This window comes from Microcebus murinus, chromosome 9 (assembly GCF_040939455.1).
Source record: "Microcebus murinus isolate Inina chromosome 9, M.murinus_Inina_mat1.0, whole genome shotgun sequence".
NCBI lineage: Eukaryota > Metazoa > Chordata > Mammalia > Primates > Cheirogaleidae > Microcebus > Microcebus murinus.
The window spans coordinates 7447642-7473719 of NC_134112.1; the positions used below are offsets into that span (position 1 = coordinate 7447642).

The 26078-nt window shown below is 38.9% G+C and overlaps 1 protein-coding gene across 3 annotated transcripts in view; it reads left to right on the forward strand.

The window, feature by feature from the left end:
* Window positions 1-26078, forward strand: part of SUN3 (Sad1 and UNC84 domain containing 3) — a 42659-nt gene that overhangs the window by 2443 nt on the left and 14138 nt on the right. For 2 of the 3 annotated variants that reach the window (XM_012735974.3, XM_012735976.3), the window contains exons 2-6: window positions 9664-9725; window positions 15265-15368; window positions 22169-22209; window positions 23519-23690; window positions 24794-24878. In XM_012735974.3, the coding sequence (XP_012591428.2) occupies window positions 9664-9725; window positions 15265-15368; window positions 22169-22209; window positions 23519-23690; window positions 24794-24878 (464 nt within the window). Of the gene's footprint in view, window positions 1-5187; window positions 5503-9663; window positions 9726-15264; window positions 15369-22168; window positions 22210-23518; window positions 23691-24793; window positions 24879-26078 lie in introns of those variants that run through there. The other variant, XM_012735975.3, reaches the window with a different exon arrangement.

Consider the following 26078-nt stretch of genomic DNA (forward strand, 5'->3'; position numbering starts at 1 on the left):
AGGTGGTGATCCTAGCACTGGGAAGTGGCTGCAAATACAGATTATCATTAGCAGAGAGGTTTGACTGCACAGAGACCACAATAAACCAATTGATCGCACACTGATATCAAAACCCTGTCAGTGAGTGGCAAGTGATAACGTAATAATAGAAATAAAGTGCACAATAAATGTAATGTGCTTGAATCATCCCCTACCCTCAGTCCATGCAAAAATTGTCTTCCATGAAATCAGTCCCTGGTGCCAGAGAGGTTGGGAATCACTGATGTAGCTAGGAGATTGTATAGTCAAGATTTTTTAATAGTTGAGCATAATAACTGGAACTGTCATGACTAAAGAGTATCTTTCTATTTCTCAGTTGGGTTAATAGAAGACTACAGCATTCACCCAAGCTGACAACCCCCCTTACTAGCTGAAATCATAAGTTAAATGATAACGAAGAGTAATCACTCCTCAGAAGAAAGTTTTGACTTTTTAAGTATGATGGAAATTACAAGTATTTACAGATGTCAGATCAAATAAGCATCTAGGTAATGGTGCCATACAAATGAAAACATGACACAAGAGCATTCTATTTATAATGAGAATATCTCAATGTCTTTATTTCCTATGGTTTATCACATAATGGTCTTTCTATCACATGATGGCCCTCAGTATTTAGAAGGATCTAACATTCTCTCATGTATAGTCTCACTCCATGTCCAATTTTACTCAGCTTTACTTGTAGATATATATAGATAGATAACTTATGTTTATGAGCATTTGGAGAAGAGGAAAAACTGTGTTTGAGCACAAATTCCAGTTTTGCAAAGCCCTCTTACCTTTTATTCCTGCCTGCTCTCTGTTGGTTTACCATTGTTGTTGACTGAAGCTGGTTTAAACTTCCAAGACACTTGTTCCTTTAATGCTTTTCCATGTCTCCACTTTTGTCTGTCCTGTGACCTGTTGCAGGTAATGAAGGCATTGGTCCAGTTCCCCTCCCTACCACTCCTCCCAGGGGACTCAGTCTTTGCCTCTAGATGATGCAGCGTATGATTATACCAGGGTTTCACAAACCAGAGGAATTTTTAAATTTTGTGTTTTCTTTTTGATTACAATCTAAATAATTTAAAGATAAACTCTTCCTTTTTGACATATATTTATGTATTTCAATATTATGTAGCAATTTAGGATTTCAGCCTACTTGGAAAAACAAGGTCATCATCCCTATAGCCAGGAGAGAGATTAGATTTCTTTAAGTCTAGAGTGCACTGTGTTAAAACAATAATGGCCTTTTTCTTTGGTCAAAATTTATCACAAAAAAATGGCACATTTTAATTTTTTCCAACTTTATTGAGGTATAATTGACAAGTAAAAATTGTATATATTTAACTTTTACATGTTGATTTATGTATACATTGCAAAATGATTGCCACAATCAAGCTAATTAATGTTTGTCACCTCACAGTTATCCTTTGTGTGTGTGTGTGTGTGAGTGTGATGAGAACACCTGAGATCTCTCTCAGCAAATGTCAAGTATACAATACAGTATTGTTAACTATAGTCATGCTGTACATTAGATCCCCAGAATTTATTGCTTTTGTAACTGAAACTTTGTACCTTTAGACCAACATCTCCCCACTCCCACCTCTACTCAACACTCAGTGACTGGCAACTACCATTCTACTCTCTGCTTCTATAAATTTGACTTTTTAGATCCCACGTATAAGTGAAAGCATACAGTATTTGTCTGTGCCTGGCTTATTTCACTTAGCAAAATATCTCTGGTTTCATTCATGTTGTCACAAATGTTGCGATTTTCTACTTTTTATGACTGAAGTATATTCCTCTGTGTGTGTATAAATCACATTTTCTTTATCCATTCATCCATCAATGAACATTTAGGTTTTTTTCATAGCTTGGCTATTGTGAATAATGCTGCAGTGAACATGGGAGTGCAGGTATCTCTTCAATATATTGATTTAATTTCCTCTGGATATATACCTGTTATAGTCCAAAGTGCGAGAAAAGACCACCTTAGAAACTGAATTGGGCCAAATTGTGAGTCTTTATTTACTGGCCAGGACTACTCCTGTCCTGCAGAGGGGCAGGCACAGAAAGTAGTGATGAGAATGGAAAAACAGCCCCCTTTTAAAGGCAAAAAAACACACTCTAAAAATCTAATTAGCAAGCACTCTTACAGAAGCGAGAGAAAGCATTAATCTTAACATTTTTATCTTGTTTTAGCACAATGGAGGGGAGGTTGGAGCCTTGAAATGGGTTTTGTAGGAGTCACCGGCTGCAGCTAAGATTCAGCCGAGGGGAATCCTCTGAAGTGTCCTAATTACAGACAACAACATTAATCTTAGTGGAGGTACATCCTGCATCCTGTGATCTAAGCCCGAGCGCATTTCACTAGGTACATAAAGCATGTCAGGCGCCTCAGGGGTCCAGGACATTTCGACCCTGGACTAGTGGTTATATCTTGTGGGCAGTTGTGCCATGCACCACCGCCCTTCTCCTTAGTTTCTAAACTTATTACCCTAGCAGAGGTGAGATGGGAGGTGCAGAGTCAGATAAGGGTCAACTGAAAATTTCCCACTCTACTAAGCAAGCAAGCAAGCATAATACAGAAGCTAACAGCTGGTTATTGGCTATCTATGGGCCCTGGGCCCTAACATGCCCAGAAGTGGGATTGCTGAATCATATAGTAGTTCCATTTTTAGTGTTTTGAGAAATTTTTATACTGTTTTTTACAATGACTGTACCAATATACATCCCATCAACAAGAGTTACCTTTTCTCCACATCCTTACCAAGGTTTATGTCTTATCTTTTTGATAATAGCCAGCCTAACAGATAAGAGGTGATATCTCATTGTAGTTTTGATTTGCATTTCCCTGATAAGTAGTGATGTTGAGCATCTGTTTCATATACCTGTTGGCTATTTGTATGCCTTCTTTAGAAAAATGTCTATTTAGGACCTTTGCTTATGTTTTGATTGAGTTGTTTTTTTGCTGTTCGGTTCTGAGTTCCTTACATATTATGGATATTAACCCCTTATCAGATATATGGTTTGTAAATATTTTCTCCCATTTTGTGGGTTATATTTTCATTTTGTCGATTGTCTCCTTTGTGATGCAGAAGCCTTTTACTTTGATATGGTTCTGCTGATTTATTTTTGCTTTTGTTGCCTGTGATTTTGATGTCATATCAAAAATATCATTGCGAAGACCAATGTCAGGGAGCTTTTTTTCCTGTTTTCTTCTAGAAATTTTATGGTTTTAGATCTTATGGTTAAGTCTTTTATCCATTTCAAATTAATGTTTGTGTATGGTGTAAGATGAATCAAATTTGCATGTGGATATCTAGTTTCCTCAGAACCATTTATTGAAGAGACTACAGTATCCTTTTCCCTTTCTGTATTCCTGGCAAACTTGTCAAAGATTAATTGACTGTGTATGAGTGGGTTTATTTCTAGGCAAATACATGTAGACTTTGAGCCAGTAGTTCCGCCTGTGAGTATATAGCCTTACAAACATACTCACACATATACAGAGCAACTTAAGTACAAGGTTATTTATTGTACATTGTTTTTAATATCAAAATGCCTCTCAATATGAGACAGGATAAACAGGTATGGCACATTCATCCAGTGAAACATTATTTAAGCATGGATGTATAAGAAAAATCACCTCTAACTAAATCAGAAAAACTTCCAAGATACATTTTTAGTGAAAAAAGCAAGATGCAGAAGTTACCATTTAAACAATGTGAAGAGATGAATATATATAATATTATATATAATACAATGTCATATATTACACATGCATATCAGATCTTTGAAAGGAAATATTAATAATAGAAAATGGTAGCATGGATGCTAGGAGAAAGGGGAACCAATAGCTAGAAGGCAGAAGTGGAGTAGAAAGGAAATATTTTCTCCAAACCATTTTGTCTCTATTGAATTTTGGATCACTAGGTTAAAAAGCAGAAATCTTGGGATTTCTTGGGATAGATCTAGACTTTTAGCAGCAAAGAGGAAATTAGTAAACTGGAGAAAGCACTTACAAATAGACCCTAAAAGCAGCACAAGTAAAAGAGAAAAGAGCAAAAATAAATACAAATGAGCAGTTGAACCATATGGGGAATAAATTAACAGGAATAGACAACCATCAGTAAGTAGATCCTTATAAGAAAATAGAGGCAATGGCGGAGAAGCAATCTTTGAAGACCTGATGCCTGAAAATATAGCTCAGAATTGAAAAAACATGTCAGTACTCAAATAGAAAAGGCCCTCTGAGTATAAATGAGGAAAAATAAAAACTAATACCAAAACTATGTATATCAAAATAAAACTGGAAAACATTGTGAATAAACAGACAATCTTAACAACTACTAGAGAAATTGCCAAAAAAAATTTTAGAATTATAGAATTTTCAACAACAATCAACTCCACAATATCGTAGAATTGTTATTTCCAAAGTGCCAAGATTAAAATAACCGTCACCCTAGACTTTTATAACCAAATAGACTAGCTCATCATTCCATCTAGCAATACCATTTCTCAGTATATGCTTAGAAAAACCTTGCAACATGTGTACAATAATATGCATTGATAATATGTGTTGCTGCAAAACTGAAAACAACCTAAGTATATATCTACAGAAGAAAGGACAAATGGATTGTGGTGTAATATAACAAAATACCATAGAGCAGTTAAAATGAGTGAGCTAGAGTGAATCTTTCAAGGTAGATAATGTAAGAAAACTGAGAGTGGCATATCATTGATTTTATGTTTTAACCATGAAAACAATATATTATTTATGGATGCCTATTTATATAGTAAAAACTCAAAACATACATAGGAATGGAGCCAAGAAGGGCTGCCAGGTTTTTAGAGGTCGCTCTGAAGAACTTTTAGGTTCTAGTTATCTGTGGAAAATAAAGGAGAAAAGTGGGACTGGTAAATATTTTGGGGTCTGCCATTGTATTTCTGATATATATATTTTAAAGTACTGAAGCAAACACAGCAAAACATCCAAATTTGCTATAGTAAAGAAAGAGGTACATGGGGTTGTGCTATTGAGCTGGTTTGAAATATGGAAAAATAGGGCATTTGAAGCAAAAGGCAGATGCGTGTCCACCACCCGGCTGGGGCATCGCTGCCGTCTGTATTGTGAGGTGTCACAGAGCGTGATGCAACAGAAGACTCAGAAGCCTTTCAAAATTTGCTCACTCCCAGTTTCCCCCTGGAAGGAGAAGCATCTGTGAAGTCAGAAGACATAAAAGGAAGCCGATTTAAAAACCACGATGTGTATAGCTTCATGCTTTTCATAACATAGGAAGGAGAAAGCGAATGGTGTTCTTCATTCTACCAGCGGTTTGTGACCTGGTGGGGGAACATGAGTGGAAGAACAAAGGCGAGAAGGGCTGACAGGTTTTTCAGAGGTCGCTCTGAAGAAGCTAGCAGTAGCGCTATCGGTAATGTTTTGCTATCAGAGCACGAAAACCCTGATGCAAACAGGTAGGTAATCTTGCAGAATGAGGTGCCTAAGATCTTAGGTTATATGTGATGTATCTGTCACTCGTGCCTTGTTTGCCTGGGAAATAACCCAACAAATGCCAAATGCTTTCCTCCTTTTTAGAGAAAATCACTTCCAAATGGTTTCCTCAGAAGTTTTCTCTTGATCACAGCCACTGTTTCCCTTCCATGTTAATGGTATTTAGATTAATGTCAGAGGACTAGGGACAAGGACAAAGAAATAGAAGCCATTTTTTAAAAAAAAGAATAAATCTCAGCATCAGAAACTTGAAACCTTATAGCTAATTCACTTTTTTGTCCATGGGCTGGCTTGTGCAGTCTTGGTGGTATGCAGAGGTTATCTCTGGCTTAGGACTCTGGACGCAGAATGGCATTTATCACATCCTTGGGTGAGAATTGACTAGAGTCTGTTAGTAGATAAAAACTTTGAGCTAATAACCGTGTTTCCTCTAGTGAGAACAAATGTGGAAATGACCTGTAAGGAGATGGGAGAGGGGAGCCCCTGCTCCTTGGGTTGGCCAAAGACCCAAGACCTATTTACCTCTCCTATTTGCTGCCTGCTGGGAAAAGGAAAACTGAAAGTAATGAAATAACCAGCCTATCAGTATCAATGAAGCACTTGCACAGGAACAAAATTGTCAATAAAAATAAAAGAAATGCTACAAAGGTATTAGTACAAGAAGAGCAGAATTGGAAAATCACAATAGATAACAAATCGTACTCACCCCAAATGGCAGAATCCCACCAGCTGGGTGAAGGCATAAAAGAGTTTTGCAAAGCAAAGCCTGGCAGCCGGGCTTTTTAGTAAAAAGTGAATTAATCTTTGGTAAATATGTGATGTGGTGATTTTCATTTAATTCAGCCCACTAGGAGGGCTCTTCTGGGCCATAATTGACATTTGAATCACTGTCTTTCAAAAGTGGACCCCCTACCATAATATTTAAGGTGGGGGGAATACACTTCTGAGTACACTTCCCTGAAGGGAAGAGAGTTAAGAAGAGAGTTAAACAACTCCTTAATTGCATTTTGCATGGTCTCATGACCCTGAATAGCCAATAAGCATGATTGCCTTATGCAGGGGAGATAAGCTACTCAAAGATTCTGTTTTGGGGAAATTGGGTGGCTCACCCTCAGACTCCCTACAGTGTTCAGGCTACAGTTTTATAAGGCCCAACTGACATTGCAACTCAAGAGCAGAACAGTGAGAGAGTGAATTTGTACATCACATGGTCAACTAACTTGAAAAAATTAATACAAAAAAATCTATTTATTGACAGTTGAACATAATTTTAAAGAAGGAGCAAAATTTAAATAAATACACATGTCTAAATATAAAGTAAATTACTTTCAGGCTTAAGGTTACCTTCTTAGCAATTCTTTATAGACCCAGAGCAGGAAATTGTGCCTTTCAGTTGATGGAAACTAGGTCAGAAACAACAGGTGGAAAATCAAAGGCCAAATTGCTAAAGTGACTTGAAATTCTGAGCCCAGCTCTGCTCCCCTTTCCTAAACTATACACCCAGGGCTGCAGCAAGTTGCTATCTGCAACTAATGAGTGATCCATCTTCATGCAGTTTCTCTTACGTCTTACCAAGTAGAAACTTTCAGTTTTTCAACTTGTAATACTTTGTCGAGAAGTCCAGAGGCTTACAGCCTTCTGCCTTAGCTCAATTAAACTATTTTAGCCTTTTTTTCCTTTTAAAGCTTTCTAAAATGTTGGGAGTGAAAAAGGTTATAAATACAACCACTTTGTATTATAAAATGGTTTAACAGAAGGTACTGAAAAATGAATATGCACATACCCTATGACCTAGCACTTCTCTTGGCACTATAGCTAAATAAAATACATACATTTTTTCATCAAAAACCATGTACAAGAATGTTCCTAGTGGCATTGCTTAAAAGAATATTTCTTTCTCACAGCATTGTTTAGCATGGCCCCAAAGACCCACCAATATTAGGATAGATACCCATGTGGTATATTCACACAATGGAATACTATACAGTCATGAGAATAAATGAACCTCAACCACACGCAGTAGCACAGATAACTTTCACGAATGCAATGCCGAGAACAGAAGGCAGACAGATAGAGCACATATACACATCGTTCCATTTACACAAAACCAGGCAAGCCAAGTTGATGGGAATAGAACTCAGGAGAGCAGTTACCTTTAGTGGTGGATATAAGATCAAATGGGGGCAAAAGAGGTGCTTCTGATGGACTGAGTATATTCATTTGCTAGGACTGCAGTAAAAAAATACCACAGGCTTCAGTAATAGAAACTCGTTCTCACAGGTTTGGAGGGTGGGAAGTCCAAGATCAAGGTTCCTGCTGATTCAAACAGGCGAGGGCTCTCTTCCTGGCTTGCAGACAGACACCTTCTCGCTGTGTCCTCATGTGACCTTTCTTCTGAGTGCAAACACAGACAGAGAAAAGAACTCTGTGCTCTCTTCCTGTTTTTTTTTTTTTTTTTTTTTTGAGACAGAGTCTCACTTTGTTGCCCAGGCTAGAGTGAGTGCCGTGGCGTCAGCCTAGCTCACAGCAACCTCAAACTCCTGGGCTCGAGTGATCCTTCTGCCTCAGCCTCCCAGGTAGCTGGGACTACAGGCATGCGCCACCATGCCCGGCTAATTTTTTATATATATATCAGTTGGCCAATTAATTTCTTTCTATTTATAGTAGAGACGGGGTCTCGCTCTTGCTCAGGCTGGTTTTGAACTCCTGACCTTGAGCAATCCGCCCGCCTCGGCCTCCCAAGAGCTAGGATTACAGGCGTGAGCCACAGCGCCCGGCCTCTTCCTGTTTTTATAAGGACACAAATCCTATTAGTTTAGGGCCCCACTTTTATGACCTCATTTAACCTTACTAGCTCCTAAAGACCCCATGCCCAAATACAATCACATTGAGGGCAGGGCTTTAGCATATGAAATTGAGGGAATAACAATTTTTTTCCACAGCAATGAGGATAGTCTGTTTCTAGTCTGGGTGTGGCTGCATGGATATGCTCATTCTGTGAAGGGTCTTTGGGCTGTACAGTAATGATTTGTGCCCTTTCTGCGTGCATGCTATACTTCAACACGAAGTGAGAAAAGGGTTATGATGACTTTAAATAATTTAATCAGATAATTGTTAATTATTTTTAGCTTAATATCTAATTTCTATAAAATCAGAGCCTGACCCACCCTTCCTTCCTTCCTTCCTTCCTTCCTTCCTTCCTTCCTTCCTTCCTTCCTTCCTTCCTTCCTTCCTTCCTTCCTTCCTTCCTTCTTGCCTGTCTTCCCTTCCCTTCCCTTCCCTTCCCTCCCCTCCCCTCCCCTCCCCTCCCCTCCCTTCCCTTCCCTCCCCTCCCCTTCCCTTCCCTTTCTTTTCTTTCTTTCCTTCTTTCTTTCTTTTTAGCTCATTTTACATTTGAGACCTCTAGGAAATTGCCTTTGTTTTCTTCTTGTAAGCATTTAAAGAATATAAGTGGATATATAGTAGCATACAGTTATGTGTATGTGAGTGAGGGATATGAATGTATGTATGTACACACCATGGTGAAAACTATCTTCTCTCAATTTCAAAAACAATGGATTAGGAATTAAATTACTTCACAGATTCAACCTAGAATATGCAAGAATGAACACAAGCAAGTTTGTTGACTTGAATGTAGGGGGCCAGTATAAAGCCCAAATTGAAGGGTAATAGTTATGTATGACATTATTAAATTCTTTTTTTTCTTTTTGTTTTTTTAATTTGGCATATTATGGGGGTACAGATTTTAAGGTTTCGATAAATGCCCTTTCCCCCCTCCCCCCACAAGTCTGAGTTTCCAGCATGACCATCCCCCAGATGGTGCACATCTCACTCATTATGTATGTATATACCCGCCCCCTCCCCCCTCCCCCCTGCCCAATACCCTATTACTGTAGCACCTATGTGTCCACTTAGGTGCTACTCAGTTAATACCAGTTTGCTGGTGAATATATGTGGTGCTTGTTTTTCCATTCTTGGGATACTTCACTTAGTAGTATGGGTTCCAGCTCTAACCAGGAAAATATAAGATGTGCTATATCACCATTGTTTCTTAGAGCTGAATAGTACTCCATGGTATACATATACCACATTTTATTAATCCATTCTTTTTTTATTCTTTTTAGGGGAATTCAATCACGGAAGATTGTCCTAAGTATAATACTTTCATTGACTTTTCTTGTCGTAGGTAAGTCTTTCTTACTAAATAATGATCCTGAAAGGCATTCCACAAGATATGTTTGCCTGGTGAGAGAGATCTCAGTGGAATGACTCATATTTATAAATAAATGCCACAGAAAGTGTTAGAGGTAACCTGCACATTCCCAAAGCATCTTTTACTTCTGATTATAAAAATAATATAAGCTGTTTTATGGAAAATTTAGAAAGTGCTTTTCTCTCTTAGAATTTTGGTTTAAAACAGAAGTTGCTTAAAAGTTAAGAACCCTTAATATATTTATTGCAAACACATTATACACTTCACCTTTTCTAAATTTGAGTGACTCAGCTTGGGAAATTTTGACAACCAAAGACTCTTGCTCATCACACTGTTCTCAAGTAAATTATTGCTAAACGTGCAGGAGAAATTTCTGACTAAGCAGTGTCATACTGTCTGACTAAGCAGTGCCACAACCCTGTCACACTGAAAAATTGCTCTTTAATATATTGACAACTTGAGGCATGGAGTTCCCGTTGAAATCAGGGAAATCACCCAGTTATTGGCATGAAATCATATTCTATAACATGGCAGTATTCTAAGCACTACTTCTTTATGACTGCACAAGTTTTCCTGAACTGCTGATTTACCCTGACCCTGCACCAGCCCAAGCTCAGGCCTGCTCCATCCGTTAGCTGCAGCTGGTGGGCAGGGAGTGCCCATTCCAGCTCAGTGAACCTCCAGACTAGACTCTGAATACTCCGGTTTCTAATGAGAACTACACATTATTTGGCTTGCTCTGTTTCCCAGCTGTCTTCATCTTCTGTTGACCTTGGAATTACCCTCTGCTGGCCTTGCCCACCTCGCTGCTGCTGGCCCCTCTTGCTGCCCCCTGTGGATGAAATTTCCTCCTGGCACCTACCCCAGGCCTGTGTGCAATGACTCATACCTGTTCTTCTTAGTCTCCACTCCAGTGCTTTCATCAGGAGTGCACAGCGTGGGCAGTGGAACTGTTAATATTTGTGTTCAGGATCTGTCTCATTCTGTAAATTATACCCCATATTCCCTTGAAATCTTTTAAGACACACACACACACACACACACACACACACACACACACACATCTTTACAGTGGATGCAACTGCTTCTTTGTATTTCCCAAGTTTAAGCTTACAACAAATGTGCCAGATCCATTTTAGACACCACTGATATGTGAATTATTTCAGTGGTATTAAATGATTCTGATTTTTTTTCTCTATTGAAGTGAAATTCACATAATGTAAAACTAACCATTTCAAGTGGACCTTTTAGTGGCATTTAGTGCATTCACAATGTTGTGCAATCACTGCCTTTGTATAGTTCCTAAATATTTTTATCACCTCCAAAGGAAACCTCATACCCATCAAGCGGTGGCTCTCCATTTGCCTCCTCCCAAGACCATGGCAACAAATAATCTGCATTCTATCTCTGTGGGTTTACTTATACTGAATATGTCATATAAATGGAATCATGCAATGTGTGACTTTTCTCTTCTGGCTTCTTTTACTTAGCATGTTTTCAAAGTTCATTCATGTTGTAGCATGTATCAGTCCTTTATTCCTTTTTGAAGCTAGATAATATTGCATTGTATGTATATACCACATTTTGTTTATCTCTTTATCCACTGATAAAGGACTTAGGACTTAGGCCAAGTCCTAAGTCACTGATGGACATTTGAAGTGTTTCCACCTTTTGGCTATTGTGAATAGTGATACTATGAACATGTGTACATATGTTTGTTTGAACATCTGTTTTCAATTCTTTTGAGTATATACCTAGTAGTCAAATCTCTGAAGAGAAGCCACGAAACTGTTTTCCACAGTGGCTGCACCATTTTACATTCCCATGAGCAGCATATGAGGAGTCCAATTTCTCCATACCCCTGCTAACATTTGTTGTTTTTTCTTTTCTTTTCCTCCATTACAGCCATCCTGGTGAATTTAACGTTGTACTTCATTGTAGTTTTTCTTTCTCTAATGACTAATTATATCAAGCATTTTTTATGTGTTTATTGACCACTTGTATATGTTCCTTAGAGAAATATCTATTCAAGTCTTTTGCTCATTTCTTCACTAGGCTATTTGTCTTTTTGTTGTTGAGTTGTAAGAGTTCCTTATAAACTCTAGATACTAGACCCTTCTCATATATAAGACTTGAAAATATTTTCTTTTAATCTGTAGATTGTCTTTGTACCTTCTTTATAATGTCCTTTAATATATAAAAGTATAATTTAATTTTGATGGTGCCATATCAAAGAATCCATGGCCAAATCCTAAGTCATGAAAATGTATACTGTTTTATTCTAAGAGTTTTGTGGTTTTAGCTCTTATATTTAGGTCATTGAACAATTTTTAGTTCATTTTTGGGTATGATGAAAGGTAAGCATTCAATTTCTTCCTTCTTTCCTTCCTTCCTCCCTCCTCCCTCTTCCCTTCCCTTCCCTTCCTTTCTTTCCTTTTTTTCTTTCTTCTTTTTTTTTTTTTTCTGTATGTGGATATCTAGTTGTCCCATTTGTTGAAAAGATTATTCTTTCCCCCATAGGAATCTTCGAATACTCTTTTGGCACTCTTGCCAAAACTTAAGTGAGCATAGGTGTATGAATTTATTTCTGAATCTTCTATCCCATTGGTCTATATGTCTGTCATTATGCCAGTATCACACTATTGAGATAGGGATTTTTAAAATAGGTATTTCTTTGAATCTATAGATTGCTTTGGGTAGTATTGCCATCTTGACAATAGTAACTCTTCCAATCCATGAGAATGGGTTCTCTTTCCATTTAATTAGGTCTTCTTAATTCCTTTCAGCAACGTTTGCACTTTTGGCTCTAAAGTGAATCTGTAAGTAGCGTATAGTTGGATCATGTTTTTAAATCATTATCCTAGTATCTGCCTTTTGATTGGAAAGTTTAATCCATTCACATTTAAATAAATTACTGTTAGGAAGGGTTTACTTCTGCTTATTTTCTATTTTTTTTAATCTGTCTTATACATTTTTTTGTTCCTCATTTCTTCCATTACTGCTTTCTTTTATGTTTAGTTAATTTGTTGTGGTGTACTGTTTTTAATTCTCCTTTATTTCATTTTGTGTATTTTTAAGGTATTTTCCTAGCAGGTAGCATAGGGATTACAACTAACACCCTAAATTTATATAGTTTGAATTGATACCAAATTAGCTTCAATAGCATACAAATACTCTGCTCCTATACAGCTCTGTCCTTCATTATGTTGTCAAAAATGACATCTTTACACACTGTGTACTCATTAACATAGATCTATAATTATACTTTATACGTTTGTCTTTTAAATTATATAGGAAATAAAAAAAGCATTACACACCAAAACCACAATACTACTGGCTTTTGTTATATATTTACCTATATAGATACTTTTGGGGGGATCATGATTCTTCATATGGCATTGAGTTACTTTCTAATATCCTTTCACTTCAGCCTGAAGAACTCTCTTTAGCGTTTCCTGTAGGGCTGGTCTACAGAATCCCTCAGCTTTTGTTTATCTTGGCTTGTCTTAATTTTTCCTTTATTTGGAAGAATAGTTTTGTTGGATATAGAATTTTTCCCCCAGCACTTAAAATATGTCATCCCACTGTCTTCTGGCTTCCGTCTTTTCTGATGAGAAATCAAGTGATAATCGTATGGAGGATTCCTTGTACATGACAAGGCATTTCTTTCTTGATGCTTTCAAGATTCTTTCTGTGTCTTTGTCTTTTGACAGTTTGATTATAATGGATTTCAGTGTGGATCATTTTAAGTTTGTCCTACTTGAAGTTTGTTGAGCTTCTTGGATATGTATATTCATGCTTTTTATCAAATTTGGGGAATTTTCAGACGTTATTTCTTCAAATATTCTCTCTGCCCTTTTCTCTCTATCTCTTCTTTCTGGGACTGCCACATGCATATGTAGATCCACTTGATGGTGTCCCACAGGTCTCTTAGGCTATGTTCACTTTTCTTTCTTTCTTGTTTTCTGTTCCTCAGTCTCTATTGCTGCAGTCCTGTGCAAGTTCACTGATTTTTTTTTTTTTTTTTTTTGAGACAGAGTCTCGCTTTGTTGCCCAGGCTAGAGTGAGTGCCGTGGCGTCCTAGCTCACAGCAACCTCAAACTCCTGGGCTCGAGTGATCCTTCTGTCTCAGCCTCCCGGGTAGCTGGGACTACAGGCATGTGCCACCATGCCCGGCTAATTTTTTATATATATATCAGTTGGCCAATTAATTTCTTTCTATTTATAGTAGAGACGGGGTCTCGCTCTTGCTCAGGCTGGTTTTGAACTCCTGACCTTGAGCAATACGCCCGCCTCGGCCTCCCAAGAGCTAGGATTACAGGCGTGAGCCACAGCGCCCGGCCAAGTTCACTGATTTTTTTCTTCTGCCTGCTCAAACCTACTTTTGAGCCCCTCTAGTGAATTTTTTATTTTAGTTATTTCTTTTTCAGCTTCAGAATTTACATTTAGTTTCTTTCATAATTTATCTTAATTAATATTCTCATTTTATTCATACATCATTTTCCTGGGTTCCTTTAGCTCTTTGTCCATGGTTTCCTTTTGTTTTTGATCATATGTTAATTTAAATATTTTGTTTAGTAAGTCCAATGTCTGAACTTCCTCAAGGCTGTTTTCTTTTCTTTTTTCCTTTTGAATGGGCCATACTTTGCTATTTCATTGTGTGTCTTGTAATTTGTGTTGTAAATTGGACATTTACATATTATAATGTGGTAAACCTGGAAATCAGATTTCCCCTTCCCTAGGACTTGCTGCTTTGTTATTTGTTTCGTAACTTTTTCAAACTATTTTTGCAAACTGAATTTTTTTTTATATGTCCTGGACATGCACATTGCAGTCTCTCTTCTCTGGTATATGCAGCAGTCTTTCTGAACTCTTTTTCCTATAAGAAAGTGCCTCCTTCCTGGGCTTTTGCATTTGTCTGCTGCTTCCCTAATCCACTGTTCCTTGTCCCAGGTGGGCATGGGCAATCTATGTTTTTTTTTAACTCTTTCAACAATTATTGCCAGAAAGCCATGCCAGTCCAAAGGGTGAAATAAAACAAAAGTCAGCTTCTGTGCCAGCCACTCAGGGAACCATGGGTTGGGTCAAAACTCATGACCACAGTATTTTAAGAACAAGGTTTGTATTAGCTGACAGGAATGTGAACTGCTGCCCCTAAAGTTGTCCCCACTGTGTTGGGAAAGGGAAGACAGTAGGAAGGTAAATAAAAATGCCACAGTGCTCTCTTACCAAAAACTAGCAACCCTTCAGTTCTCTGCTGTAGGTTTTGCATTAGATTCTAGAGTTCCAAATAAGTTGATTCTGTCAGTCTTTGCCAGCTTAGGTGATTTCTCTGTAGGACTGATTCTTTGAGTGCCCTATTCCACCATTTTCTATGATGTCAGCCAAGGATCTGATATTCTTTTTAAGAGCTCATATATTCTCTATGCTTAGAAAAATTCCTATTAATACATGTATTTTATAAATGTTTCCAGATAAACTTTTTAATCAGAGTTGGTCTTATCTTTAACAGGACTTCGAAGTCATCAGTGGCTTAAAGAAATAGAGTTTCCTCAAAAATCCAGACAAGTATATGCTATACTTGCAGAATATGGTTCAAGGATTTATAATTATCAGGTGATGTTTGTTAAGTCATTTTGTGTGTCACTCATTTAAAATTTAACAGGCTAGTTCAACTTACAATATGTTATCTTTGTTTTGTAGGAGAATATCTAATGAAAATATTATAGGAAATGAAATTCTATTAAGTGGTTGATATGGTTTGAATGTCCCTACCAAAACTCAGGTTGAAATTTAATTGCCATTGTAACAATGTTGAGAGGTAGAACCTTTAAGAAGTGGGACATTTAAGGGAGAATGGATTAATGCAGTTAACATGGTGGTGGGTTAGTTATCTAAAGAGTGGGCTCCTGATAAAAGGGCAAGTTAGGCCCCGTTTCTTTCTCTGTCTCTCATGCTTGTTTGCCCTGCCACCATGGTATGACCCTCGCCATATGCTGGCACCATGCTCATAGACTTCCCAGCCTTCAGAACTGTGAGCCAAATAAACTCCTGCTCTTTATAAGTTGCTCAGTCTGTGTATTCTGTTATAGCAGCAGAGAATGGACTAAGACAGTGGTTTATGGCTAAGAAGCCCTAAAAATTCTCCACAGCCTCTGATCCCTGCAGGCTCCCCAGGAGAAACTCTGGTCCACCACCGTGTCTGCCTCTCTAGCATTCCAGACTGACCCTTGTCAATTCTATGTTTGGACCTCAGAAGACAGAGGGAGGAAGATGGCTGTAGCCATGGCCAGGTCACCACTGCTCTGTGGGAATATGGACAGACCTGTCTCCACCTATGTGTTGACCTTCTTAACCCATAGTAACTCTAGTGACCCCAGCCAGTGGCCTTGGATCTATCTGATCTGATTCATACTTCATGGTCTGCTCCCTCAGTGGCTCTGAAATCCTCTGCTCACTTCCTGCAGAAACTGCCTCATTCCAATGTGTCTTGCCACATGGAGTCCCTAACAGGGAGGAGATTGTACTTGTATTGCCCTTGCAGTAGTCCACAAGGAAACTTCCCCTTGAGGTTCATAGATTGACACCTGGAATTGCTGTCAAGCTCAAAGATGCTGCTCACGATGCATATATTGAAAGCCTGTGAGCCCTCAGACCTGAGAGTCCTATAGAAACCCCACCTGGGATAGCTCCTCAGCCTGAGATAGCTCCTACACTACGGGGTCCTCACATCAAAGACTAGGACCAGGTCTATGGGAGCTGGGCCTGGATAGTTAGCTCATCACCAGAAAAACATAGATGAGCATGGAGGATGGACAGTGTTGCTCTAACACTGCCATGGTGCCCAGATGTTTGGCCAAACACCAGGCTAGATGTTGCTGTGAAGATATATAGTAGGAATGATTAATGTGTAAATCATTGGCCTTTTTTATACCTTGTCCTAGAGTCCAAAGGCATAAATCCATACACTTTAAGGAAAGGCAATTACCCTCCACAGTATAGTATGGGTAGGCTTCATTCAATCAGATAAAGTCTTAAGAGTAAAGACTGAGATCCCCCAAGGAAGAAGAAATTCTGCCTCCAGATAGCCTTCAGACTCGAGCTGCAACATCAATTCTTCCCTTTCTGGCCAGCCTTCCAGCCTTCCGTGCAGATTTCAGACTTGCCAGCCCCTACAATCATATAAACCAATTCCTTAAAATAAATCTCTCTATATATGTATTATACATCAGCTTGGTTTTGTCTATCTGGAGAATGCTGGCTAATAAGTTCATAGGTTTCTCTGGCAGGTTCTGTTACAGCCTTAACATTGGGTGACCCCTCTGCCCACAATATTTTGCTACAGATCACTGCAGAGGCAATTCCTTTATGAAATTCCAGCCAGCTTAAATGTTACCCCCTGAGACAGGTTTCTGTGACAACACCCAGGTAGAGGTGAATTGTAATGTTATCTCTACTTTACTTTAGACATGCACTGACTTCTTTGCCAGCTATTTTCCTACCTTCTCCACTTTTTGCTAAAATTTAGTGAGCAGGAAGCTTGTCTAGAAGATAGAACAGTACCCAGGTGCATGGAGGCTTAATAAATATCTGCATAAATGAATGAATGATTTGACAGTATTGTCTATCACATTTTCAAAAAGCATCCTTTCTTTCTACCTCCCAATTTTAGGCTGACCAGCATACTCAAGAGTTCCTTAAAAATTTTTTAAGGTTGTGTTTCTAAGGACAATAGTTTTCATGAGCTTGAGGTTTAACTATGTTCATTTATCTTTGACCATAGTTGCCCTGGTTTTCACACGAGCAAAAGCTCTATGAGAAACCACTTGAGACTGATAGTGAATTATTTTTATATGAGCTCTTTATAAATCTCAAGCTACATGCAATAGATGGTATTTGGTGGCTTGCTTTTATTCACTTAATAACAACATATTTTAAACATGTTTTCTTGTTTTTAGATATTATTTTACAACACCATTTTATGGCTGACTAATATCTAATGAATAATATATTCAATCAATACTTATTTCTGAACAATTGGATTGTTTCTAATTTTTTAATATTGTAAACATAAATATCCTGTGCTTAAATCATTTCACCTATCCTTGATTATTTACTTAGGATAAATTCCTAGAAGAAAAATATTCCTAGACAGAAAATATTCAATTTTTTATATTGAATCTTGATGACTTGATACTGCTTTGCAAAATGATGGCTATGCCTCCCCACCTCCTACCATGGAGAACAGGAAAATAGTAATAGTTAAGCATCAAAAGTGACCCGAAGCACACTAAGTACATATTTCACTTTATCTTTAAAATGACCCTTAAAATGATCCTAAAAAGAGCAGTACTAAATCCATTTAAGGATTAGGAAGCTGGATAGAACAGTGAAGAAAAGCAGCCCGAGGTCACACGGCTGCAAATTCAGAGCTGAAATTCCAACCTAGACTTTGCCTGCTGGGCCTGCCGTCCAGACACAGACTTTACTTGCTGCTGCACTGAGGACGAAATTGTGTTGTCACATGCCGTGTGGCCTCAGTGACTGCAGAATCATCTGTGCTGTCTTACTCCATTTGTGCTGCTATAGTAAATGCCACGGACTGAGTAATTTATAAAGAACAAAAATTTATTTCTCACAGTTCCAGAGCTGGGAAGTCCAAGGTCAAGGCACAAGCTTTCTGTGCTTACTGAGGATCTTCTTGCTGTGTTCTTACATAGCAGAAGGTGAAAGGGCCAAAGGGCCCTAAACTAGATTGCTTGATTCCTTTAATAAGGGCACTAATCCCTCTTGATAATAGCAAGAGGGGATTAAGTTTCAACAGGAATTTGGGAAGGGACATAACCATTCAAACCATGGCAATCACAGCAAAGAGTTCAAGACCAATGATTTCAAATTACTTACTCCAACATTTAATTGGTTTATATCCAAAAACCTATATTTAGCAGTTTAATTATTTACCCAGGGGAACAGCCTGCAACTATTATATCCTATAATTCACCTGAAAGTTATATGATTCAAAATTGAGTGTTTTATGGGATTTTGTTGAAGAAAAAAAAAAAACTTTTAATGGCCACGTGAAACATTTGTTAACACTTTATTGAATTTTTCCCAGTTCAAATTACTAGTGTTGTGTTCTAAGGTATAAAACTTTGGGTCTCAGTCAACATTATCTGAAGAAAAAAAAAAAAACCACAGATGAAACTATGGCTCTGCCCACAGCTATTTCTTTTCCCACCTTTACCTGACTCCCTAATTTCTCAGGAGGCTGTAAATCCTGCATCTGCTCAGTTGATAGCACATGCAGCCAGATCCTCCCTTAATCCATTAGGATTAAGATTGGGCACACAGGTTTTATTAGGAGTTTTGTTGCAGAAAGCAATATCCCTTGATATGCTTCAATATCCCTTCAATATCCCTTGAAGATGGCTATGTCATCTTCACAAATACTCGGAACATCCTAACATTCTATGAGACTTTGCTTGACTTTGTTTTAAGGCTGACAGCCTACAGGGAGGAATGTTCTAGGTAAGTTCCTAAGGCACTCCCCAATCTTATCATCAGGAGTGTTACAGAGTGATTATGAACTGTACACAAAGCAGCCCTTGCAATACTTTTTGTTTGTTTGTTTGTTTGTTTATATTGTGTGTGTGCTGTAAATTTTGGTTATATCTCTCCCCTCCTCCATTTGGCTGCTATGATGTTCAGAAACAAATTTATGGCCCACAGCTAATAACATCAAGGCTTTTAAGGCATGAGTATGTTCTAACCCCATCCTTCTGTTATCTCACTTTTCCAATCCTTATTTTCCCTTCATTTTCATTACCTTACTTTTTTTTTGTATGTGTTTTTATACTACATATATTCTGCTAGTGGAACCCTCCTAAATGCTTTTGGGAATGAAACAAAATAAAAATGTTTCAAGAATTGTGGAAAATTTTATTTTTCAAGGAACTCAAAATCATTTATCAGCAAATTAATTAAGGAGTATTTCCTATATGTTCTTTTAAAGCTAGAATAGAGAAAAGCAACAAATTGAAAATGTTGCCCCTACTGACAGAGAACTCACCCAAGCAGAATTTTAAAAACTAGAAAGAAAATCTCTACTTGCCCATAATAAGCTCCCAAATTATGTCCCTGTCAAAAGAAAAATGTTGAGGAGAGCATATAAGAAATAAAATTGTTCAGAAAAAAAAAAAAAAAAGCAAGGTAACGTTCTTTTGTGTGCCATACTGTGTTCCATTCCACTATCACACATCACATGACAGCGTTCATGATCCGTTCCTTTGTGCAGTGGACTACTCTCGGCGCAGCGAACCAATGGGACATATTGACGATCACCATAGAAGGTTGAAAGGTGACCCTTCAAGAGATATGTCCACTTCCTGACCCCCAGAACCTCTGAATATGACTTTCATTTGGGAAAAGGATATTTGAAGATGTAATTAAGGATCTTGAACTGGAATCACCCTGGATTACCCTGATAAGCCCTACATCCAAGGGTCCCTTTAAAAGACACCCAGAGAGACACAGAGAAGGGCAGGGCCCACATAAAGACAGAGGCAGAGACTGGAGTAATGTGGCCTTGTGCCAAGTAACTCCTCCTGCCCCCAGAAGCTGGAAGACACAAGGAGCAGAATCTCCCCTAGGGCCACCAGAAGAAAGCACAGCCCTATGGACACTTTGATTTCTGACTTCCGGCCTGCAGAATTGTGAGAGAATGAATTTCTGTTGTATCAAGATACCCAGTTTTTAGTCATTTATTCTGGCAGCCCCAGGGGTCCCTTTGAGTTCTGGGTTGGGCTTTTGTTGCTTTTGTTGGGCTGTGTGAGCTTTTGTTGCTAAAATGACAGAATCCCTAAATATCTGCATGTGGGCTTCCCAGCCTGGCAGGGGGAATATGCGGATGGGACAGAATTCTGGAAACTGCCACTGGAATCCTCCAAGATTTAAGTTTAAGCCCAAGGGAATAGATACCATGAGTCTAACTCAGTGTTTCAGACTTTATCATTTCTTCATTCTGATCTGTATTATTATTTTCTTGGCACCTAGTTAAAGGTACTGCCCTCCTAACCAATAATAAACCACCTCAGTAAAATATGTCAGGGCAGGAGAGTTCCACAAAGGATGACAGAGGCCATTTCTCAATGGGTGCTGTGGATCATTTTCACCAGACTCCTCCTGGGAAGGGACTGCCCTTCACACTTCTCCTCCCTCTCCCACCAGCCTGTCCACCCTGGTGTTGGCTTCAGCACCCTTTATTGGTGCCCCAGGGCTCTATGTTTTGCCCTCCTTATATCACTGTGAACCTTCTCCAACCATTCTATGTTGGAATAGGTGCTGTGTCCACGTGTGAGTATGCATGTGTGTGCGTGTATGTGTGTGTGTATGTTCGTGTCTCATGCTGGGCACAGACAGGTAGAGTGGGTGTGCAGGGCTTCAGGATGCTCCCAGGCTAGAGACCACCGGGGCTTCTGAAATGTGAGCACCCAACCACCATCATCTGTGGGAGCGCCTGGAAGAGACATGGTGGGAAGAGCTTAGAGGCACAGAGGTACGGCCTGGCCAAGGCCCGAGGTCTTCTCGCTGGGAGGAAGAGGTGGCGAGGCCCTTCCCCCTTCCAGGCAGAGGAACAGGATGTGCAGTAGCTGGACAGTGTAGACCTGCAGTGCTGCCTGCATTCTGGCGCCTACTGTCTCTCTAGGGTTTACGTTTTAACTGACGGCCTCCGCAGCAGCCCCCCAGCCACACATCGTGTCCAGAGGGCAACGTTGTCTTCCCCTGATGGTCGTGTTTTGGTTTGAGCACCCTGTCGTAGGTGAGGACATCTGTACCAGACACCTCATCGGTGTTAGATAAATGTCTGTGATTTTCTGATTGTTATTGCTAGTCTAACCCCAAAGCAGTAATACTCACATCCCTTTTTTATTTACAATTGAGAGGCCCCCTCTTTGTTCAGGGACAAGACCAAAGAACTCAGCATGGCCCTCTGATGTCACCATCTGCTCCCTGGACTTTTCCAAATCAGCCAAGGTTCCCCCCTACTCCTCTCCCATTCCCTCCCTCTATCCTACTCTCCTCTCCTTCTCCTTCCTTCCTCTCTGCCAGATTCTGTTTAATATTTTCACAGTCCTGAGAAATAGCAACTGATGTGCCCATCTTAGAGCTCCTGTTGGATGTAACTCATTATTAAATAGATTTGTGTGTTCCTTGTTCTCCAAATGTGGTAACTATGTACAAGTGAGGCTGAGAAAGAAGCAGGTAACTTAGAGGGTGCTCCTGTGTTCCAGCGGCACTTAGTGTTTATCAAGAGTTGAAGTGTGATTTCTTCCCCCTTTCTGAGCAAAGAAAAAAATAGCTCTATGTGAATACACAGAATTCAGAATGATTTATCTTTTTTTTTTTTTTTTTTCCAGGCCAAACTTCGTATGCCTAAGGAACAGCTGGAACTATTGAAGTGAGTGAGATGTTCTGATATGCACCACTTTCTAGTGTGGCTCCAAATACTGAAATGTTTTTGTAAAATTATACAACTAAAATAATTTCTCCATAATAATAATATGCCTTTCCTCTTCGTGCCAGTTAGGAGCATTTTTATGGCCTTTTCTTCTTGTCTATTATGAAAAGACAACATATCTGTTTTTAGATAATGTACATGCATAAGTGAAGGAAAGCAATTTTTCTTGGGTTGTTTCCTTCTTCTGATAAATTCAAATAAAAATAAACATACTATTTTAAATATTAAATATGGCATGTATAGATTAATTTACTTCTGATCTTTTAATCCTTTCTCTTTTTCTTTTTCTTCCTCCTTTCACTCTATCTGCATATATGAATAGAGAAATGCTAGGAATGATGACACAAATGGTAATAATGATTATTTCTGGGTGTAAAATATTGTTTTATTTCTTGGAGTAACTTTTGTTTCTTATGCTTTTCTTTTTTTTCTTTATAATAAGCATGTTTTTTTAAAACAAAAACAATAGCATTTTTATTATTATAGGTAATTACTTACCCTTTTATATAAATATGATCTCAATTTTGTTACTAATTTTTTGCATGGAATAAAAACTGTTAGAAAAACACCAAAATTTAACAATGTTTATTTCTTCACAATGTTTGTATTTTTCCAATTTTAACATGTATTGTTTTATAATTTGGGAAAAAATACTAGACAAATAGTGCTTATATTTTTCCATAAAGAAATACTTAGATACTTGACATTTTCTTATTCTCTCTACCAGTAATTTTTAAACAGTAAAAGTAGCAGAATTTATTCTTGGAAAGTAAAATCTTGCCTCTCAGGCTACAAAAGGTAGAATGTCCTGCTGGCTGGATCCCTCCTCCCCTCACTTGCCAAAGTCGCTTTCACAGAACTCCAGGCCACAGTTTGAAAACCACTGCCCTGTACCACACTTGAAATGTAAGGTGCTCCTGATTTGAAGGAGGGCATCTTGGGATACAGGATTCGCATGTGTGAAGTCACCCGGCCAGGGACAGGCAAGGTTGACTGAGCTCCACCTGCCAGGTGCAGAGCCCAGCCAAGCACTAGGACACCCTCCACAAAGCGTCATGCCTCTGCTTTTCTCATGTTGTGAAAAGTAAGGCTTTAGACAAATGGGCATCCTCTGCTCTCCTGGCACTTGAACATTTATTTCCTCAACACCATAAGACACCTCTTCATGTGGCGGGCACCAAAGCCCAGCAGCAGTGATGACACGAACTTTACACCTTCCTCCTCTCGAGCTGTGGTTCTCCATTTACAGGAAAGAAAGCCAGACTTTGGAAAACAATTTTCGAGACATTCTATTTTTAATTGAGCAAATAGATGTTCTGAAGGCTCTGCTCAGAGACGTGAAGGACGGCGCATACAATCAGAGCTGGAGCGCCCACGGAGACCCCGCCAGGCATCAGGATTCCACGGAGGCCCTCAATGAGGCAAGCTGCTGGGTGGAGTGGTGGGGCAGGGTGAGTTAGTATTTGCTCTCGTGCCACATCCCGCCACTCCTCTGCGTGGCGAATTGAGTGCTAACTGACACTTGGCTTGTGTCCTCCCTCTTCTTTAAGATTCTTCCCTGACATTAGCTTTTCAAAAATGCTGTGTCACAGAGAAGGCATTCTACTGCATATGCCTTACTTTGCCCCCAAATAAATAACTGATTGTTTTGTTTTCTAGTAAAAAGACAAAAAAACGCAAGATCACTCAGAAATAGCAGTCTCTGAAGGTCCATACACAAATACTTAAATAGCAGATTTTCATTTACCACCCTTATAGCTCACATACTTGGAAAGGTCAACACTAGATTTTGGCAAAATTATGATGAAAACCAACAAGCTTGGTTTTGCTTCTTTCTCTTCTGCTGCTACCAGCACTACCTTCTATGACTTCCTTAATGTCTACTTTTCAAAATGCACAGAAACCTGACACTGACCCCCTGCTGCCTTCCCGGCCCCATTTCATCCTTGTAAATGTTACCACTGTTGCAGTAGTCAGTGAGAACTCCAACTGTTATCTCTGCTCAGAATACTGGCTTTTTTTTTTTTTAATGAGAGTATCCTTCAGAGCCCAATATTGATTCAAGTGGATGAAAAAATTTCTAATATAAGCGATCATGCACTTTGTGTAAACTGCCTTAATTCCCACATAGCTCTAGTCTTTGTTGCTAAGCATAGGATACTAATGAAAAGGGGAGCACAACTGTTCACATGGTGAGACTTCATCTTGCACCTTGCAGGGGAGCACTGTGTACAGTGGTTAGGGGTCCCCAGGGTCACCATGCTGTGTGATCTTGTGGGAGTCCCTGAGTACATCTTTGCTTTAGTTACCTCATATGCCTGAGAAGGACTGCCCCCACAGAGCTGTTAAGATGACGCTGCAAATCCATATCATGTGCCTGGTTCAGAATGTAGCTGCTAGGTGTTCACTGTTATCATTATTTTGCAGATTAAGGAACTTAGGTCCAAATCAATAAAGTGAATGGTTAAAACCCAAGTATTTGGCAAAGACTGTTAACAGAAAACTGTTTTAAAAATTTGTACAGGAAATGACAAACTTGGTCAATTATGTACTTAAGAAGTTGAGAGAGGACCAAGTCCAGATGGCTGATTATGCCTTGAAGTCGGCTGGTGAGTAGAGAAAAAGTGAAAAGACAAGCATTAAAAAAAAACAAAAAGAATGTGTTAAGTGTGTCTCTAGTCTCTAAATTTCTCTATAAGGAAAACGTATTTATCTATCTGGTAACTTGAGAGGGGATAAAAATTAATAAATTCAGATAATAAAGAAGAGACTAGAAATGGTTGTCATTGATTGCTCTCTGAATGCAAATCTTAGAGGGACACAACCTGTGCCACTTCATTAGTGTGCATCTCGGAGAACCACCAGCAAAGCTGGGATGCCACAGTGGAGTTGAGGAATGCAGAAAATGTTATAGTATTTTATATTATTATTATATACTTAAATGACTTGTAATGACTAGTTTAAATGCATTGCTAGTGATTAAATGACAGGGTTTAAAGGTTGTATATAAAGTTCTTAATATTTTCCAATTAAAATTAATTCTTAAGGGCTCAGGCAGTGAATCATTAACCTTGGTCTTCCCTGTCACGCTCTGCCTGTACTACTCACGAACAAGACGCGCTTAGTGAGCAATGTGGAAGGAAAGAAGGGAGGGATGGCAGGGAGAGAAGGAGGAAGAAAATATAAAACACACAGTAACACTAATTTTAACCAGTTGACAGTCAGATTTATGCTGAGGAAATGAATTTCTGTCTTGCATGAACTGGAGAGCATTTGGAAGAGAAGGGTGACAAAGTCATGTGAATGTGTGTTTTTCAAGAGAGTGAGCTAGGACAGAACTTTCCTGACCCTGGTTCCCTGAAACACGGGGAACATGAGTATTAGGGTAAGATGGAGGAGGAAATAGAATTGGTTTTCCTACCAGTTTTGGCATTCTGATACACTTTTTAAAATGCTTTTCTCCTTCTTTTCTGTTGACTGTATTGACAACTTCCATTTTGAAAAACCCTTGATGACTAATGTAAGTCCATGAGTATCCCATGTAGAATAAGGAAAAGCAGGAAAGGTTATGGCTTCTCAATAACTTTCAGTGTGAAAACACGGCACCAGCTCTTGTTTGGCCAAGATGGAGAAAGCCCATTTTAGTCTCTCTCTCCAACTAATTACAGTGGAAAAATATGGACAAAATTCAAGAGCAATTACCTTAGTGTGATGAAAAGTAGACAAAAGCAGCCAGCTGGTATAAGGGAATCAAAATTATGGAAGTGAGCTGTGTGGGGAAGAGTTTTCTTTTCTTTTTTCTCACAGCT